General features: G+C 36.8%; 1 protein-coding gene across 2 annotated transcripts in view; it reads right to left on the reverse strand.

Moving 5' to 3' along the window:
• ADAM2 (ADAM metallopeptidase domain 2) overlaps window positions 1–22,400 on the reverse strand; it is a 107,406-nt gene that overhangs the window by 65,028 nt on the left and 19,978 nt on the right. For both annotated transcript variants that reach the window (XM_033231961.1, XM_033231957.1), the window contains exon 7: window positions 10,622–10,678. In XM_033231961.1, coding sequence (XP_033087852.1) covers window positions 10,622–10,678 — 57 coding nt within the window. The remainder of the gene's footprint in view (window positions 1–10,621; window positions 10,679–22,400) is intronic.

Raw genomic sequence — 22,400 nt, forward strand, 5'->3', positions numbered from 1 at the left:
CTCTAAACTGGTTATTCTAGTTAGCAATTCCTCTGACCTTTTATCAAGGTTATTAGCTTCTTTGCATTGGGTTAAAACATGCTCCTTTAGCTAATCATAGTTTTTTATTAACCATCTTCTGAAGCCTACTTCTGTCAATTTGTCCATCTGATCCTCTGTGCCAGTTCTGTACCCTTGATGGAGATACACTGTGATCATTTGGAGGAGAAGGGGCTCTCTGGGCTTTTGGGTTTTCAGCATTTTTTCATTGATTCCTTCTCATATTTGTGAGTTTGTCTAGTTTCGGTCTTTGAGGCTGCTGACCCTTGGATGAGGTTTTTGTGGGGGCCTTTTGTTGTTGCTGTTGTTGATGCTATTGCTGCCACTTTTGGCTTGCTTTTCTTTCAATAGTCAGGTCCCTCTCCTGTAGGGCTGCTGCAGTATGCTGGGGGTTCACTTCAGACCCTATTCATCTGATTTGCTCCTGTGCATGGAGATGTCACTCAAGAAGGCTGGAAAGCAGTCAAGATGAGTGCCTGCTCCTTCTGCTGGGACCTCTGACCTTGAGGGGCACCAACGTGGTGCCAGTAGGGTTACTCTTCTATAGAGGGTCTGACAACCCCTCTTGGAAGATCTGACCCGGTTGGGTGGCATGGGGAGTAGGACTTGTTTAATGAAGCACTTTGTTCCTTGGTGGAGAGGGTGTGTTTTACTGGGGGAAACCCATTCATCTGGGCTGTTCAGATACCTCAGAACTACCAGGAGGAGAGGCTAAAGTCTGCTGCTCCGCAGAGACTGCGGCCGCCCTAGGGGCTCAGGCCCACAGAGATCCGGGCTCTGTCCCTGAGTCTCTGGCTGGAGTTATTAGAGATGCTACAGGGAAGCCCTGTCCACTGAGGAGGATGGGTGAGGATTAGACCTAAAGAGGCACGCTGGCCGCAGACTGCCACAGCCAATGTGTTGGGCAGTGGGGACATGTCTTGGGAACAAGCCATCCAGCCTTCCTGGCTCCAACACAGGGAAAGAGCACCCTGGAGCTATAGAAATGGCTGCCGCCCTTACCCTGAGCTCAGCATGGTAAGCAGTTGCAGTCCCAGAGCTGGGTTGCTGCCCCTCCTGCAAGGAGCTCAAATGGCTTAGACAGCAGGCAGCCTCAGCCAGTGCTGGTCGCCCCTCCCTGAGGAGTTAGGTAGGCGTAAGCAGATTCCAACGGAAAGGCTCTAAGAATCTGCCTGTTCCATGGTTGGAATGCTAGGCCCCGGAGGCGTGGGTGGGTTCACAAGTGGGATCCATAGGTTGCACAGTTTCCCCAGCTGGGATGCATGCTCACTCACTGCCTCCCTTGGTTCCCCTTCCCCATGTGGCTCTCAGGTGGACTGCTGCACCACACTGCTCTTCCTTCTCTCCGTGGGTTATGCCAGCCTTCTAGTCAATTTTGATGAAAGAACCTGGATACCTTAGTTGCCGCTGAAGGATTCACATGCTTCTTATGGCTTTTTTCAATGGGAACCTCCAAATGCTGCTGCTTCAAGTAGGCCATCTTGTGCCCCGACCTCATTATTAGATTCTAGCTCTGTTCATTGTTTTTGAGGTTTCGTTACCCACCTATAAAGTGACCTGAATCCTGAATTCTTCTCATTTCCTCCAATATCTGTGTGTGACCCTTCACACTCACATCTTCAGTTTTCTGCACTTTTCTGACTTGGAATCACTAAAAACGAAAACTACCTTTATTATTGGAGCCCCTACAAACTGGAGCCGAACAACTTCATGTAAATCTCAAGAGAAAACCTTTGTGCCCAATGTACAAGATACTCAGAGAGTTCACCAAAGCTCCTGGTGCTATAACCAGGGACATCCTAACTACAAGCCAGAAAAAAATAGGCTTTAAGCTCAGATCTGGAAATCTTTTCAACTAACTGCCCTCTGAACTCAGAGAAAAAAAAATCATTTTTTCTAGCCATCAACTTTTGTTTTTCTTTTGTTATTTTAGTTGATTTGGCGTAAGGTGACTTTGAGTCAAAAATTGAACCTCTGTAATCAAGAATTATGACCAATTATTGGATACAGTTTTGCTAGTAGGTAGTCTAGTAGTCTCTGGAGTGCCGTGCCTCCTCTCATGAATCTTAATGCTTGCTTGCAGCTATCCCCCACACAGTTGATCTCTCTAATTCTATAATTAGAACAAGATTGAGAGTAACAGAAAAGATCAACCATGGATCCTGAAATTGTGATTTGAATATTTCACTCTGAGACTAAATAAAAAACTGCAGCATCATGATGACTGAGAGTGGCACAAATGCCTTAAATTTTGATCAAACCGCTCAGCATCACTGGGAATCTGGCAAAAGGTGGAAACTGTTAAAGAAATCATGGCAGGCCCAAAACGAATCATTCATAATATAAATCCACATGACCATCTACACTTAAGTTGTTTACTTGCAAGATGTGGCCTTCTGAGAAATCAAGGAAAACATGACAGCCAAATCCCTAAATGGTCCAGTTTTCAGAATAAATAGGGGATTCTCAGCAACCAATCAAAAGGTGCCCAGTCAACCTGAGCCAATATAATGATGTTCCCTCTGTTTTATCCCGTACAAGCAGAGTGATCTCATGTTAAACAATCCATGTTTTTTGCACTATGCTTCTTCCTTGTTTCTGATAAAGCTGCCTTACAAAAGGTGACTTTTCTGCCATGCCTGGAACTCCTATTTTGAAGACTGGATGTTGCCTAGTTCATTAATTGCTGATAAAAGCCAATTCAAACTCTAAAACTCCGTTAGCTAAAATGTTGTCCTTTAGCATAATTAATTTTGGGGATAGAAATAAGAATCAAAGTGAAAATAAGACTAGACTGAAAAGATACTAGGAGTGGTACTGGGATTAGTAAATACAGATGATCCTTTTAAGGAGCGTTATAAATGAAAGCAAAACATTGACATATTAGCTGGAGAGAAGGAAGATTATCTTTGTTTATTTGTTTTGTTTTGTTTTTAATATGGGAGAATACTTATTTGATGATGGCCAAGAACTAATAAGAATTGATGTGGACAAGAATTGTTAGAGCCACATCCTTAAGGAGCTGAGTGTGAATGTGCACATTTGGAATTCTAGTGTTAGACTGGGGCACCATCTCATTCATGGTAATGACAAGGAAAACAGAGTACATGATTAAATATCCAGGCTAAGTGCTTGAGAAGTGACAAGAGTTTGTGGATGTTCTCTTCTGATTTCTTTTATCGCGAAATATGAGTCAGCAAGGCAAGACAGTGGAGAGCAAAATGACGTTTCAGGATTTATGGAACTAAAATGAGAACATGCCCTATCATTGTTTGCTTTATTGAAGTTGTGAACAAATTATTTGTCAACTTGTATTTAACCAGGTTTGAGGTTTTTCCAGAGAGGAAGCTAAAGGGAAAATGGCAAGGGAGTTGCAGGTGTTTGTAGGGGAATGACAGTAATCATGAAACCAGAGGATATGTGATTTTCAATGGAAGAACTGAGTACATGGAAAGGGACAATGCAAAAATAGTAGAATTGATGGATAAATGTCTTGGTGGCATAAAATATTAAAGTCTGGAAATGGGAAAGAGAAATATAAGAGGGAGTATTCAAAGATTGAGAGGCTTGAATATAAGAGTAGGGAAGAGTAATATGATAGTAATCCTCAGGTATAATATATAATGATGAAAGTCAGTGGCTGAGGCAGGTTGATGAGCAATACTATTGAAGTAGAGAAATCAGGGAATTAAAAAGTAAGACACTGGAAGAAATACTTATGTTGACATTAAAATTATAAAAAATTATGATATGAGTATTATTAAAATATGGGACAGTCATCAAAATGCTGAACACTTCAGTAAAAAATAAGTATGGTAAAATTTAAAAATAGGTTTTTTTTTTGCTTCTGAATACATGGTATTTTGCATTCTGGTAAATTTCATATCTTTACATGTCTTGCTTAAAGTACTTGCAGTATCTTAGAGTACACTTCTTCTCTACTCCTTGAATTTGAGATGTGTGGAGCAATCATGATTGCCTTAGTCCATTCAGGTTGCTATAACAAAAATATCACAAGCTGAGTAGCTTATTTAAAGAAACATTTATTTCTCACAACTCTGGAGGTTGGAACATTCAAGATCAAGACACTGGTAGATTTGGTGTCTGATGAGGGCTCATTTCCTCATGGATGGTACCTTCTAGTTGTGTCCTCATAGAGTGAAAGGGGCAAACAAACCTTTTTAGGCCTGTTTTACAAAGACATCAATCCCATTCATGAGGGCTTTGACCTCATGACCTAATCACCTCTCAAAGATCCCCCCTCTTAATACCATCACATTGGGGATTAGGTTTTGATAGGCACAGGAGGCAGTCAAATGCCTAGGCAGATAGGCATGGGTCAAGAAAAATGACTAGGGGATCTAAAGGTGACTATGACAAGGAGTAGAATGTTTATTAAAAAATATCTAGTTTACAAAGACAATGAAAAGCAAATTCACAGAAATAAACTTAAAACATGTAGTGAGACTCCTGAAATGGCAAAAACGATAAGCTCTGCAAATCCTTTGCACAATAAACAAAGATAAAACAAGACAAAATTGTCAAAAATCATTTCAAGACTCTGTAAAATGACCAAAGGAATACAAAACTTTAAGACTAATTGATTAAAGAAAAACTATTAATGCTATGGTAAAATAATAATAATAATAATGGGAATCGTGGCATTTTAACTGAGCTGTTCCCATCTTCATCACTAGCTCTAGCCTGTAGCAATTCTACCATAACAGCTCAATCCAGGAATCTAATGGTTTCCCTATTAAAGTATAATGACATGATTTGAAGCTGACAGGTGGGAGTCCACATGCTCAGGTACATTGTCAAAAACAATAATTACCTGTGGCAAATGAATAGGGAAGGCCAACATCACGTCTAAACATAGATTGTGAAACTGATGATATTAAGCAACAGACCAGAAGATTAGCCAGAAACATAACATGAAATTGTGGACAATACAACAGCCATAATGGTCTCAAAAGCACCCATGTAGTCATGGCAGTCAGGAATATTCTGTGTATATACAAGGTAGTATCCATGCTCAGGGGAAATTGGAAAGGGCCAAGCTATGCACAAATTCATGGCTGACTCACTGGTAGAGGAGATGGGAGTAAGTCCTACAGAAAGTAAAGTTTCTCTGAGTGAAAATTGCCTGGATATTGAATACTTTTTCCAACGCAAATGCAAATCCATTGACAAAGAGTGGAAGCTTTATTTTCTCAAGTTGTTGGAACATAGACTCTGACCAGTCACTGACTGACCACTAAGATATGCCAACCCAAGGACAACCACTAGGAATCCAGGCTCAAAAAATGAAAATGGGGTTAAAAAAAATGCAAAGACATCAGTGATGACACACTGCTAAAGAGGCAGAATCTTCAGAATTGCTCCAGCAAAGCACCAAACAAACAAACAATGGAAGAATAGAAACAACGATTTCAGAATTCAGAATTGCCCAACTGTATTATATTAAAAATGTCCAGTTTTCAACAAAGTATGACACATAATAAAAACAAAACAGTTATATATTATATATTATATTATAAATATTATATTATTATAAATATATTATATATAATATATATATATAATGCAGGTAATATAAACTGTGTTCTAGTGTTTTGTGGAGGTAAAACTTGTGAGTGATAAAATAAGATATTTAATTGAGAAGATTTCCAAGAAAATGTTAGAGCAATGAGTGGCATGGTACCTCCTGACTGTTACCTTGAAATGCAAAATGATAGAGATAAATTCAAGAGAAACTGTAAAGCAAAGAGGAACCAAAAGTTGAAGATTTGGAGATTTCCTGCCTATCTTTGCTGTAAAGATTGTTCTGAGGAGAACACTGAGGAAATGGCTGCACAATCATTTGATAAAAACCTTATGGAATTATATGAGTGAAAACACTGCCTATTTTAACTGAAGGGGATACAGACAGTACACAATGAAGGAGGGCTGCCAGATTTTTTCGATTTGACAGGATGGAACGATAGATCTGAAATGAGCTGAAAATTAGCACTATTATTCAAGAAGAGGAAAAGATAGCCTGAAGGTGACTCAGAGATGATCAGAGCCACTGCCTTAATTTCCACAGTTTGGATGGCCTCTGCCAGTAGCCTTGCTGGCAGGACCACCCAATGACCCCAACCATGGAAGTGACACTGCTCTCCCAGTAGACCTGGAAAAGTGGCACCAAGCCGAAGAGCATTATTCTTGAAGCTTACAATCTAAATAAATTTGTCTTGCTAGACTTTCAGACTTGCTTGGAAGCCATGGCCCTTTGCTTCTTTCCTGTTTCTCCCTATGGAACACAAAGTTCTCCTTATCAGGTTTCATAGCTGGAGGAGAATTTTACCTCAGTATGAATTGTACATCCTGTCTCACCCATGACAGATTGAGATGATATTTAGATGAGACTTTGGACTTTAAATGTTAGAGTTGGAGCTGTTAGGATGGAATGAACACATTTTGTTTGTGAGAAGGACATGAATATGGGGAAGTGAAGGATGGAGTGCTATGGAGTAAATGATCTCTCTCCAAAATTTCATATTTTGAAACCCTGATCCCCATTGTGACAGTATTTGGAAATGGTATCTTTGGGATATCATAAGGTTTCCATGAGTCATAGGGTGGGCCCCTCATTATGAGATTAGTGCCCTTATGGGAAGAGATACTAGAGAGCTTGCTTTTTGGTGGCCATCTGTAGGCTAGGAAGAGAGCCCTCTCCAGAATGTAACCATGCTGCTACCCTGATCTCAGATTTCCAACATCCAGAATAAATATAGTGCACCATATATACAAAAGAAACCTAAGAAAAACATTAGTAAGCTGAAGTCAGAAATATATAAAATGATTATGCATCATGATCAAGTGGAACTTTAATGTCAGACACTTAATATAATGACCAAAAATTCCCACAGTCATCTGAACAGACACAGAATGTACATTTCACAAAACCCAACACCTACTCATGAGAAAAACAACAATAACAACAACAACACTGCAGCTAATATTTATTACCACATTAAATGGGGAGTCTATGACTTTCCCACAAACATTAAAACTACAACACAAGTCCTCTCTCAACTTACATTTAAACATTGTCCTGGAGATTCCAGCAAAGGTAATATTGCAAGAAAATAAATAAAAAGGCTTCACATTGGAAAGGTTAAAACAAAGTCATGTTTTATCACAAAATGATCCTGCATGCAGAAAGTCTTAAGGTATACACACAAACATACACACATACACAGAGAATTACAAGTAATGAACATTTTTTGCAAAAATCACAAGATACAAGATCAGATAACTTTTTTTACACTACCAAATGAACAATCAAAATGAAAATATGAAAATTAATCATATTAGAAACAAGATTAGGAAATATGAATAGATTTAACAAAAAGCAAAAGACTCATATACTGAAAAACTACCAAATATTGCTGAGAGAAATCAAAGAAGATCTAAATAGTGGGGTGGACATATGATGATCATGGATTACAATATTCAAAATTGTTAAAATAAATATCCTTTCCAAATTGATCTATAGAATTAACACAGTATCTATCAAAATACAATCATCCTTTTTGCAGAAATAGATAAGGTGGTCTTAAATGGAAATTCAAAAGACACAGAATTGCTAAATATTTTTTAAAAAAATAAAGAAAAAATTGGCCAGGTGCGGTAGCTCATGCCTGTGATCCCAGCACTTTGGGAGGCCAAGGCAGGCGGATCACGAGGTCAAAAGATTGAGACCATCCTGGCCAACATGGTGAAACCCCATTTCTACTAAAAATACAAAAATTAGCTGGGTGTGGTGGTGTGTGCCTGTAGTCCCAGCTACTTGGGAGGCTAAGGCAGAAGGATCTCTTGAACCCAGGAGGCAGAGGTTACAGTGAGCCGAGATTGTGCCACTGGACTCCAGACTGGTGACAGAATGAGACTCTGTCTCAAAAATAAAATAAAATAAAATAAAATGAAATAAAATAAAATAAAAGTTGTAGGAGAGGATGTGAAGAAATAGGAGTGCTTTTACACTGGTGGTGGGAGTGTAAATTGGATCAACCATTGTGGAAGACAGTGTGGTGATTCCTCAAGGATCTAGAACTAGAATTACCATTTGACCCAGCAATCCCATTACTGGGTATATACCCAAAGGATTATAAATCATGCACACATATGTTTATTGCAGCACTATTCACAATAGCAAAGACTTGGTACAAACCCAAATGTCCATCAATGATAGAGTGGATTAAGAAAATGTGGCACGTATACACCATGGAATACTATGCAGCCATAAAAAAGGATGAGTTCATGTACTTTGCAGGGACATGGATAAAGCTGGAAACCATCCTTGTGAGCAAACTATTACAAGGACAGAATACCAAACACTGCATGTTCTCACTCATAGATGGAAATTGAACAATGAGACCACGTGGACCCAGGGAGGGGAACATCACACACTAGGGCTTGTCGGGGGGTGGGGTCTGGGGGAGGGATAGCATTAGGAGAAATACCTAATGTAAATGATGACATAATGGGTCCAGCAAACCAACATGGCACATGTATACCTATATATCAAACCTGCACATTGTGCACATGTATCCCAGAACTTAAAGTAGAATTAAAAGAAAAAGTTGTAGGACTTAGATTTTCTGATTTCAAAAATTTCTGCAAATCTAGAATATTCAAGTGATGACATTCAAGTACTGGTGCTTTGACAGACATACTGATCAGTGAAAACAGAATTCAGAATCCAGAAATAAATGCTTAAATAAATATTGATTACCAGTTGATTATGGACAAAGATGCAAGGCATTTCCCTGGGGAAATGATAACATTTTGAACAACTGGTCTTGTTCTAATTAGTTTTACACATGCAAAAAGATTAATTTAGAACCATATTTCACACTATACAGAATAATTAAATGGGACTTATGCCTTTATATTTGCAAATATTTCCTAGTAAAAATTTTCTAGTAAAAATATTTGCAAATTTTTCAGTTGAAAAATCTGTGTATAAAATATATGAGGGACATTTATATTTTAATATTAAGGCAAACAATAAGATTAAAAAATAGGCAAAATATTTGAATAGACATTTCACAAAAGAACATAGATCTATGGTTAATACACATATGAAAAGATGCTCAGCATTGTGAGTCATTAGAGATATACAAATTAAAACCACAATGTGATAGTAGTCAACATCCACTAGAATGATTATAAACAAAGGGACAAAAACAAGTATTAGCAAAGATGTAAAGTGATTAAAACTCTCATATATTGCTGTTGGTAACAGAAAATGGTAGAGCCACTTGCAAAGTATTTTGTTCACTGTGTGCAATTCCCCCCACAGCAAAGAACCTGGTAAGACAATGCAGCCCTCCTTTTAAATATGAAAGGACTGGACATTTGAATAAAATGCTTAACATTAAATGTAGGTGCTGAAAACAAGGATATAATACTGAAAGGGTCTATGTTGAGAGCTGATGTACTGAAATAAAATTTTAATATTGTCTTCAGGGAGGCAAAGAAGATTTTGAATGCATGAAACAAGAATAGGAAGTTCAGGAATGAATACAGAGAAACACAATGCAAAACTCCAAAACACATTAAGAAAACTTCATATATTTTTCATGATAAAGTTGGAAATTTGTCTATAAAATAGGGGGAAAAATGGAAAAAAAAAGAAAATAAAGTTATTTTAGGAGTTCTTAATTTCAAATAATTGTAATTTAATTTCGTGAGGAAATCTTGAAAGACATAACATTTTGAATGATTAAAAATAAACTTATTGGTTGGGTGCAGTAGCTCACACCTGTAATCCCAGCACTTTGGGAGGATGAGGTGGGTGGATCACCTGAGGGCAGGAGCTCAAGACCAGCCTGGCCAACATGGTGAAATGCCGTCTCTACAAAAATACAAAAAAAATTAGCCAGGCATGATGACAGGTGCCTGTAATCCCAGCTACTAGGGAGGCTGAAGTAGGAGAATCGCTTGAACCTGGGAAGCAGAGGGTGCAGCAAGCCAAAATCATGCCATTGCACTCCAGCCTGCGCGACAAAGTGGGACTCCATCTCAAAAAAATAAATAAACAAACATAAAATGAATAAATAAATAATAAACGTTTTGATCACTTATTTTACCCAAGTTTACAACATTTATCATTAAAATACTTTATCACCACCTTTCATCCCCAGTATAAGCCATTATTTTCCTGTCTACCAAAAAAATGTACAGATGGGAAACTTTTATTTCTTTTTAAATAATATCTGAAATGTCAAGCATTATTTTTAAAATTCAATATGGTTCTAGAACACATACAAGTTTCTATAATAATTCTAAAACTATTTGTAAACTATTATAGAGGTAGCAATTACTTTCTTTACATCACTATTCATAAAATTAAACACTATATAAAATTTTATTCTCAATTTATTCCTGATACTAATAATTTAAAGTGCATTAACGTAGAGCTAAGGCCAAATCATCATTAATTCTTTTCTGTTAAAAATTTATTCCAAATTATTATTATAATCCCTCATTGCAAATATTAAATGACATAAATAAATCAGAATATACTTACCAATTGTTTTTCAACTACAACATGCATTTCTATATACTTTGCAAAATCTTTCTGCAGCTGAAAAAATCCACAAATTTTACATCAAAATTACAGAATTACTTAAGTATTTTTAGTGCATATCACTACTATTAATGAACTAAATATTAAAAAAACACAGTTTTGCATATAGAAATAAAACCAGATAATATAAGCAACACTTGATATCACAAAATCTTTTTCATCTATTTGTCACTTTTCTGAACCTAATCAATTATTTAATTTACTTGGGAAACAACTTTCCTCTATCTTCCATTCTCCATACTTTCATTGGTTCCAAGCTCTTCATATTATTCTCTCTTTTACCAGGCCTGCCTTACAAGAGCTCCTGAAGGAAGCACTAAACGTGGAAAGGAACAACTGGTACCAGCCACTGCAAAAACACGCCAATTGTAAAGACCATTGATGCTAGGAAGAAACTGCATAAATTAATGGGAAAAATAACCAGCTAACATCATAATGACAGGATCAAATTCACACATAACAATATTAACCTTAAATGTAAGTGGGATAAATGCTCCAATTAAAAGACACAGACTGGCAAATTGGATAAAGAGTCAAGACCCATCAGTGTGCTGTATTCAGGAGACCATCTCATGTGCAGAGACACACATAGGCTCAAAATAAAGGATGGAGGAAGATCTATCAAGCAAAAGGAGAACAAAACAAAACAGCAGGGGTTGCAATCAAGTCTCTGATAAAACAGACTTTAAACCAACAAAGATCAAAAGAGACAAAGAAGGCCATTATGTAATGGTAAAGAGATCAACAAGAAGAGCTAACTATCCTAAATATGTATGCACTCAATACAGGAGCACCCAGATTCATAACGCAAATCCTTAGAGACCTACAAAGAGTCTTAGACTCCCACACAATAATAATGGGAGACTTTCACACCCCACTGTCAACATTAGACAGATCAACGTGAGAGAAAGTTAACAAGGATATCCAGGAATTGAACTCAGCTCTGTGCCAAGCAGACCTAATAAGACATCGACAGAAATCTCAGCGCCACATTGCACTTATTCCAAAATTGACCACATAGTTGGAAGTAAAGCACTCTTCAGAAAATGTAAAACAGAAATTATAACAAATTGTTTCTCAGACCACAGTACAATCAAACTAGAACTCAGGATTAAGAAACTCACTCAAAACCACTCAACTACATGGAAACTGAACAACCTGCTCCTGAATGACTAATGCATACATAATGAAATGAAGGCAGAAATAAAGATGTTCTTTAATGAGAACAAAGATACAACATACCAGAATCTCTGGGACACATTTAAGCAATGTAGAGAGGGAAATTTTTAGCAATAAATGCCCACAAGAGAAAACAAGAAAGATCTAAAATTGACACCCTAACATCACAATTAAAAGAATTAGAGAAGCAAGAGCAAATACATTCAAAAGCTAGCAGAAGGCAAGAAACAACTAAGATCAGAGCAGAACTGAAGGCGATAGAGACACAAAAACCCTTCAAAAAAATCAATGAATCCAGGAGCTGGTTTTTCGAAAAGATCAACAAAATAGATAGACTGCTAGCAAGACCAATAAAGAAGAAAAGAGAGAGGAATCAAATAGATGCAATAAAAAACAATAAAGGGGATATCACCACCGACCCCACAGAAATACAAACTACCATCAGAGAATACTATAAACACCTCTACGCAAATAAACTAGAAAATCTAGAAGAAATAGCTAAATTCCTGGACACATACACCCTCCCAAGACTAAACCAGGAAGAAGTTGAATCCCTGAATAGACCAATAACAGGCTCTGAAATTGAGGCAATAATTAATAGCCTACCAACCAAAAAATGTCCAGGACCAGACAGATTCATAGCTGAATCCTACCAGAGGTACAAAGAGGAGCTGGTACGATTCCTTCTGAAACTATTCTAATCAATAGAAAAAGGGGGAATCCTCCGTAACTCATTTTATGAGGCCAGCATCATCCTGATACCAAAGCCTGGCAGAGACACAACAAAAAAAGAGAATTTTAGACCAATATCACTGATGAACATCAATGTGAAAATCCTCAGTAAAATACTGGCAAACCAAATCCAGCAGCACATCAAAAAGGTTATCCACCACGATTAAGTTGGCTTCATCCCTGGGATGCATGACTGGTTCAACATATGCAATTCAATAAATGTAATCCGCCATATAAACAGAACCAAAGACAAAAACCACATGATTATCTCAATAGATGCAGAAAAGGCCTCTGACAAAATTCAACAGCCCTTCATGCTAAAAACGCTCAATAAACTAGGTATTGATGGGACGTATCTCGAAATAATAAGAGTTATTTATGACAAGCTCACAGCCAATCTCATATTGAATGAGCAAAAACTGGAAGCATTCCCTTTGAAAATTGGAGCAAGACAGGGATGCCCTCTCTCACCACTCCTAGTCAACATAGTGTTGGAAGCTTGGCCAGGGCAATCAGGCAGGAGAAATAAATAAAGGGTACTCATTTAGGAAGAGGGGAAGTCAAATTGTCCCTGTTTGCAGATTACATGATTGTATATTTAGAAAACCCCATTGTCTCAGCCCAAAACCTCCTTAAGCTGATAAGCAAATTCAGCAAAATCTTAGGATACAAAATCAATGTGCAAAAATCACAAGCATCCCTATACACCAATAACAGACAAACAGAGAGCCAAATCATGAGTGAACTCCCATTCACAATTGCTTCAAAGGAAATAAAATACCTAGGAATCCAACTTATAAGGGATATAAAGGACCTCTTCAAGGAGAATTGCAAACTACTGCTCAATAAAATAAAAGAGGACACAAACAAATGGAAGAACATTCCATGCTCATGGATAGGAAGAATTAATATCGTCAAAATGGCCATACTGCCCAAGGTAATTTATAGATGCAATACCACCCCCATCAAGCTACCAATGACTTTCTTCACAGAATTGGAAAAAATTACTTCAAAGTTCATATGGAGCCAAAAAAGAGCCCACATTGCCAAGACAATCCTAAGCCAAAAGAACAAAGTTAGAGGCATCATGCTACCTGACTTCAAACTATACTACAAGGCTACAGTAACCAAAATAGCATGGTACTGGCACCAAAACAGAGATATAGACTAATGGAACAGAACAGAGCCTCAGAAATAATACTACACATCTACAACCATCTGATCTTTGACAAACCTGACAAAAACAAGAAATGCTGAAAGGATTCCCTATATAATAAATGGTGCTGGGAAAACTGGCTAGCCATATGTAGAAAGCTGAAACTGGATCCCTTCCTTACACCTTGTACAAAAATTAATTCAAGGTGGATTAAAGACTTAAATATTAGACTTGGCCGGGCGCGGTGGCTCAAGCCTGTAATCCCAGCACTTTGGGAGGCCGAGACGGGCGGATCACGAGGTCAGGAGATCGAGACCATCCTGGCTAACACGGTGAAACCCCGTCTCTACTAAAAAAAATATAAAAAATTAGCCGGGCGAGGTGGCGGGCGCCTGTAGTCCCAGCTACTCGGGAGGCTGAGGCAGGAGAATAGCGTGAACCTGGGAGGCGGAGCTTGCAGTGAGCTGAGATCCGGCCACAGCACTCCAGCCTGGGCGACAGAGCAAGACTCCATCTCAAAAAAAAAAAAAAAAAAAAAAAAAAAAATTAGACTTAAGGCCATAAAAACCCTAGAAGAAAACCTACGCAATACCATTCAGGACATAAGCATGGGCAACGACTTCATGACTAAAACACAAAAAGCAATGGCAACAAAAGCCAAAATTGACAAATGGGACCTAATTAAACTAAAGAGCTTCTGCACAGCAAAAGAAACTACCATCAGAGTGAACAGGCAACCTACAGAATGGGAGAAAAGTTTTACCATCTACCCATCAGAAAAGGGCTAATATCCAGAATCTACACAGAACTTAAACAAATTTACAAGAAAAAAATCAAACAACACCATCAAAAGTATGCAAAGGATATGAACAGACACTTCTCAAAAGAAGACATTTATGCAGCCAACAGACACATGAAAAAACGCTCATCATCACTGGCCGTCAGACAAATGCAAGTCAAAACCACAATGTGATACCATCTCACACCAGTTAGCATGGCGATCATTAAAACGTCAGGAAACAACAGGTGCTGGAAAGGATGTGGAGAAATAGGAACACTTTTACACTGTTGGTGGGACTGTAAACTAATTCAACCATTGTGGAAGACAGTGTGGCGATTCCTCAAGGATCTAGAACGAGAATTACCATTTGACCCAACCATCCCATTACTGGGTATATACCCAAAGGATTATAAATCATGCTGCTATAAGGACACATGCACAACTGTTTTTTGTTTGTTTGTTTGTTTTTGTTTTTTTTTGTTTTTTTGTTGTTGAGACGGAGTCTCGCTCTGTCGCCCAGGCTGGAGTGCAGTGGCCGGATCTCAGCTCACTGCAAGCTCCGCCTCCCGGGTTTACGCCATTCTCCTGCCTCAGCCTCCCGAGTAGCTGGGACTACAGGTGCCCGCCACCTCGCCCGGCTAGTTTTTTGTATTTTTAGTAGAGACGGGGTTTCACCGTGTTAGCCAGGATGGTCTCGATCTCCTGACCTCGTGATCTGCCCATCTCGGCCTCCCAAAGTGCTGGGATTACAGGCTTAAGCCACCGCGCCCGGCCACACAACTGTTTTTATTGAGGCACTATTCACAATAGCAAAGACTTGGAACCAACCCAAATGTCCATCAGTGATAGCCTGGGTAAAGAAAATGTGGCACATATACACCGTGGAATACTATGCAGCCATAAGAAACGATCCATTCATGTCCTTTGTAGGGACATGGATGCAGCTGGAAACCATCATTCTCAGCAAACTATCACAAGGACAGAAAACCAAACACCACATGTTCTCACTCATAGGTGGGAAGTGAACACTGAGAACACTTGGACACAGGGTGGGGAACATCACACACCCGGGCCTGTCATGGGGTTGGGGGTGGGGATAGCATTAGGAAATATGCCTAATGTAAATGATGAGTTAATGGGTGCAGCGCACCAACATGGCACGTGTATACATATGTAACAAACCTGCATGTTGTGCACATGTACCATAGAACTTAAAGTATAATAAAATAAATTAAATAAATCTATGCAAATAAATGTGTGTGTTGAAAAGGTGGACAGAAAAAAAAAAAGAAAACTACGCAGGTTTTGAGAGAATGCCAGGAAATGTGTGTGTCAAAAAGGTGGGCAGATGCCAATTTTAAAAATCCACAGGCCAGGCATAGTGGCTCACACCTGTAATCCCAGCACTTTGGGAGGCCGAGGTGGGTGGATCACTTGAGGCCAAGAGTTCAAGACCAGCCTGGCCAACATGGTGAAACCTTGTCTCTACTGAAAATACAAAACATTAGCTGGGCATTGTGGCTAACACCTGTAATCCCAGCTTCTCAGGAGGCTGAGGCAGGAGAATCGCTTGAACTGGGAGGCAGAGGTGGCAGTGAGGCATGATCATGCCACTGCACTCCAGTCTGTATGACAGAGTAAAACTCTGTCTCAGAGAAAAAAAAAAAAATCCACAAAATCCATGCCATTTTATTAAGACAAAGTAGCCCTAGAAGGAGACAAAAATGCTTACATATATGATATTGAAAGAGGACTCCAAGTTCAGGACAAAGGTTGTGTTGGCCAAATAAAGACTAAGGAATTGGATCTAGCTAGAAATATCAGAGAACACACAGTACTACACTGATCCACTTGCAATATGTATGAATTAAATATTCAGATTTTAAAACATCAAAGGTCTTTGGTAAAAATATTCAGGAAGTTGGCAGGAAAATGTAGATGACTGACTAATCAATAAATAGATAGACAGATAGATAGATACGGGGTGTGTGGATGCAGGTGTCTCTGTGTGTGTGTCAATTGAACAACCAACATGTCCTATATTGCATGATCAACTCAGGAGAAAATCTGGACTGGGAGTGAATATCTGTAGGTCACAATAGGTAAAGCCATAGAACTATATATATATATATATATATAGATAGATAGATAGATAGATAGATAGATATAGATAGATATGTACTATATATATATAATATGTGATGCTAACAAGCTCAAACATGAGATATAACACAGCAAATATCAATATTTAAAATGTGAATGTATAAGGAAAAGTCAGAAAAAGTAAGAAAGAATGAGAAGCAAGAGACAGCATTATTGCAGAAAATTAAGATGACTACAAAGTTCTAGGGAATTTTTACTTTCACTCTTTAAAAATGTATCTCAATATTTCAAAAAGCCAATTTAACAATGGATCACCACTGGTTATTTGTGGAGACAGAAACTGCATTTTTGTGAAATTAATAGTTAGTGAGATACCAGGATGGATAGTTCCACTTACTCTAATGCAAAGCTGGTATGTGAAGAAATGGAAAGTGGTAGGTATATAATAGATTCGATTTTATTTTGTTTATTTTAAAATCTATTTTTAGTATTAAGGAGATATGATTATGTTCATATAATGAAGGAACCATAGATGATAATTCAAAATATTACATATAATAAAATGATTAATGGAATAAGGTTATAGGATCTTTCTGTTTAGAATTATGAGAATGGAACTTAAGTGAGAGAAAATAATAGATATTCAAATTTAGGAATTACATTTTTATGTTGGAAGTAGGAGGAGGACAAAATGAGGCTAGCAAATAAAATGAAATAGAAGGTCTAGGAAGGATAGGAATACAGATGGTTGAGAACTGTGATTTCCCCACTGCTCTACATTTTCAGGTGTTTCTTTGAATATGCTTATTTGTTCACATTTTGTAAATGAACTTAATAATCAACTTGGTAAGCACTTCCTGGTAGAAGCTTCTCGGTATTTTGGGAAATGGGGCAGGGAATTATATGAAATTTTTAATCAAAACAAATGAATAACTTTATGACTTTTTAAATACAGCAGAAAGAATACTTAAATGATAATAATTTTTATTTTCAAAAGTGATGACAGCATAAAACAGCATGAGGGAATGAACAGAATGAGAAAATATATGAATTATTTAAAACAATAATGTGAGTAATAGTAGTAGTAGTCCTATGAGGTATATGATATGTAAGAATAAAAGCATATATGTTTTTATTTTTAAACAAACAAAATAAAACAAAAAAATGATAGCACAAAGTAGAACTTCTAAAGTTTTAAATACTTCCACCACAATTAGATATCACTTCACATATAATAGGATGGCTATAATCAAAATGACTGATGACAAATATTGAAAAAAAAATGCACAGGAGGCCAGGCGCAGTGACTCACATCTTTAATCCCAGCAGTTTGGGAGGCTGAGGTGGATGGATCACCTGAGGTCAGGAGTTCAAGACCAGCCTGGCCAAAATGGTGAAATCCCATCTCAACTAAAAATGAAAAAAATTAGCCGAGCGTGGTGGTGTGCGCCTGTAATCCCAGCTACTCGGGAGGCTGAGGCAGGAGAATCACTTGAACCTGGGAGGCAGATGTTGTGGTGAGCAGAGATCATGCCATTGCACTCCAGCCTGGGCAACAAGAGTGAAACTACGTCTCAAAAAATAAAAAATAAATAAATAAATAAATACATGTGGCGGAATTGGAACCCACAGATGTTCCTTCAGGAGATATAAAACTGTCAACCACATTGGACAAATAATCTGGCAGCCACTCAAAATGTGAAACACAGAGTCTGTCTATGACCTACCAATTCAAATCTTAGTAACTACCTTGAGAAATAAAAACATATATCTACATAAAACATATATTAATGTTCCTAGCAATATTATAATATTTAAAAAGTAGAAACAACCAATTTGTTCATCAGCTTATGACTATATGACTTATGAGTGGTATATTTATATCCAGGCATATGTTATTCAGCCATAAACATAAATGAGATACTGATGAACTTTGACCACCTTATAAGTGAAAGAAGTCACAAAAGATATTGTAAGACTCCAGTTATATAAAATATCTTGAATAGGCAAGTCTATATCTAAAACAATAAATTTGTAGTTTCCCAGGAAGGCAGGAGAACGAAGAAGGACTGCCATGGTTATAAAGTTTCTTTGTAGGGCATAGAGTCTCTGTCACAACTACTCAACTTTTCCACCGTAATATGAAAGTATATATAAACAATATATAGAACAGCAGTAATAGATGTTATTTATACAAACAGGCTGTGGGCCAGATTTGGCCTGAGGGCCATAGTTTGTCAACTCCTAATTAGACTAACCACTAAAATTATTATGCTGTAAAAATTGTTTTGTATTTATAGAATATATAATAACAAAATATATGAAACAATATATAATGTAAAAGTTCATTAGAGGAGAAAAATAAAAATACTTGATTAATAAAAAAGATGTAACAGCGTGATTAAATCCCTGAAAAAAATAAATAGATTAGATATAAAAGAAGAAAGAATAAAGGAATAAGGAACATATAAGACAAATAAGAAATGACAAAGTAGTAGATTAAATCTAAATTATATAAGTGTGTGCATTAAAAGTAGATGCAATAAATAACCTTGACAACTAGAAAAGTTGAGCTCATAGAAGTAGAGAGTGACATTGTGGTCATGAGAGGATAGGAAGGGTCAGGGGAGGAGCGGATGGGGAAAGGTTGGCTATTGGTTACAAAAGTACAGCTAGATAGAAAGAGAAAGTTCTAGTGTTCTGTAGCACCATAGGGTGACTATAGTTAACAATAATTTATTGTATGTTTTCAAGTAGCTTAAGCAGGGAATTTTGAATGTTCCCAACACAAATAAATGATAAACGTTTAAGGTAATAAATATGCTAATTACTCTGATTTGATCGTTACACCTTTTATTCACGTATCAAAATATCATTCTGTATCCCATAAATAAGTGTGATTATCTGTCAGTCAAAAATAAAATCGTCAGATGTCATTTAAAATGTTTAAAAACTTAGTAATATGTGCTTTAAAAGAGATACACTTTAATTAAAATATTATTAGCTACTCTGACCACACAAAAAAGAAAATATTTAAATTAATAAAATCAGAAATGAAAAAGAAGATTACTAAAAATCTTACTGATATTTAAAGACCTACAAGGGAGTCCTACAAACAGCAATATGCCAAGAAATAAATAGGTAAAACAGAAAAACCTCTATAGACACAAATTACCTAAATCGACTCCAAAAAAATTAGAAAATTATAATAGACTTACGAGAGAAAATTTAATTACTAATAAAAATCATTCCCTAAAAATGTCCAATCCCAGATGGATTTTACAGATGTTGAAGTAATTAAGCCAATCCTACACAAAGTCTTCCAGAATAGAGGAGACAACACTTCCCAACTCATTTTGTGAAGTTTGTATCACCCCGATACCAAAGACAGAGAGAAATATCATATGAAAACAATTCCACACAGCAATATTCTTTATAAATATAAATGAAAAAATCTTCAAAATTACACTAGCAAACTGAACCCAGGAATAGGTAAAAGGAATTATGCACTATAACAAAGAGAGATTGGATACAAGGTTAGTTTAATAATCAAGTCAATTAATGCGGAATACCACATTAACAAAATAACGATAAAAATGAAATTATTATCTCAGCAGATGTTGTGGAAAAAAATATCTGACAAAATCCAAAATCCCTTAATGACAAAACAAAAATCATTAACAAACTAACATTGGATGAAACCTTTTTTAACCTGATAAAGGGCACTTGTGAAAAAATTACAAAAAACATTATGCTTAAGGGTGACAGACTGAATCTTTTCTCCCTAAAAGTGGGAAAAGATGAGAACATTTCTTCTCACCTATTCTATTCAACATTATAATGGAAGTAGTAACCAGGGCAATGAAGTAAGGAAAAGGAAATTTGAGATATCCTAATTGGAAAGAAACAAGATAAATTATCTTTATTCAAGATGGCATGACCATATTCATAAAAAGTCACAGAGCTCAACAGAAAACTAATAAACAAGTTTGTCAAGTTAGCAGAATACAAAACCAATATGGAAAATTCACTAATTACCAAATACTAATAATGAGAAATCGAAACAGATAAAAAATTTAAATAACATCTAAAATAATAAAACTTCTATAAATAACAAAAGAAGCTTTACTGAAGACTTAGACTTAAATATATAAAACATTGCAGAAATAAATTAAAGAATATCTAAAAAATAAAAGCTACCTACTGCTCATGGATAGAGTTAATATTGTTAATATAGCAATATTCCTCATATTTATCTACAGATTCAACACAATCCTGGGTGCCATTTTATGGGAATTAACAATAAATTTTAAAATACTTTTGGAGATGCATAGTAGCCAGAATAACCAAAAGTATCTTGGAAAATAAGAATACTGAAGGATGTACACTTACCAATTCCAAATCTTACTACAAAAATACAGTAGTAAAGAAAATGTGGTAGTGGCATTAGAGTAGACATAAAGATTAACGGACTATAATTTTAAGTGTGGTAATAATCCCTAGCATTTATTGTCAACTGATCTTTGAAAAAAAATCAAGAATGTTCAATGGGGAAAAAATAATCTCTTCAACAAATGGTGTGAGAACAGCTGGATATTGATATGAAAAAAATTTGAATTTCTACCTCATCCAATACAAAATATTCAAGTGTATCATATATCAAAATGAGATTAAAGAATGAAACATTTAGAAGAAGCATAAGAATAAATGATGTGATATTGGTGTGATAATTAATTTTACCTGTAAACTTGGCTGGGCCCCTGTGCCCAGATATTAAGTCAAACATCACCCTGGATGCCTTTGTGAACGTGACTTCTAGACAAAATTAACATTTAAGTTGGTAAAGCTCTAGTAAAGCACATTACTTTCATTATGTGGGTGAACCTCATCCAATCAAAGCCTTTTTTAGAAAACAGAGTATTTCCTAAACAAAAGGGAATTCTGCCGGCAGACTATGTTGATCTTAAAATGCAAATCTTCCTCGGATAACCAGCCTGCCCGCTTACCCTACAGATTTTAGATTTACCAAGCCTTCACAATCATCTAAGCCAATTCCATAAAATCTCTCTATCCCTCTCTCTGTATGTACAAAACACACACACACACGCACACACACATATATATATATCTCTTGTTGGTTTTCTATTTCTCTGGAGAACCCTGATACAGATGTTGGTACCAGGAATGAGGTACCAAGAAAACAGAATCTTAAGGGGACATCTTCTGACTTGGTGCTGGGGTTTTGGGAATTTGCCTTCTACTTTGAGAACAGATAGTTCATGGCATGATGAATAGAGACAGGCAAAATTTTACCACTGAATACTTCTGATCAAACACTTATGAAGGCAAGGGTCTTGGTGACCATGTATATGATACTTTTGAACATTTTTGCCAAACTAGCAAATATAATGAGATTGGTTGCTCCTAATGTTGCTGGACAAAGTGGAGAAAGAAGAGCATAAGCTTAAGCATTTCAATTACCATCTCAAGTGATGCGTAAATTACCCAAAAGCTTCTTTGTATGTCTTGAAATAAATGTTTATATCCTATAGCCACGGAACTGAGATTACTGAAAACCAAACCCAGAATCTTATCCTGTCAGTGGATGAATTACAGCGCAAACTGAATTCCCAGCCTCCCATGGTATGCCGTTAAAGAGAGAGCATTGAGTGGGAAGCAGTGGGATCCTGAAAATTGGAGTGGGAACCTAGAGAAGGACCCCAATGAAGCTGGGGCTATAAAACTCCTAAATGCTGATGAATCTTATT

Source organism: Trachypithecus francoisi, unplaced genomic scaffold (assembly GCF_009764315.1).
Source record: "Trachypithecus francoisi isolate TF-2019V2 unplaced genomic scaffold, Tfra_2.0 Contig01440, whole genome shotgun sequence".
Lineage (NCBI taxonomy): Eukaryota > Metazoa > Chordata > Mammalia > Primates > Cercopithecidae > Trachypithecus > Trachypithecus francoisi.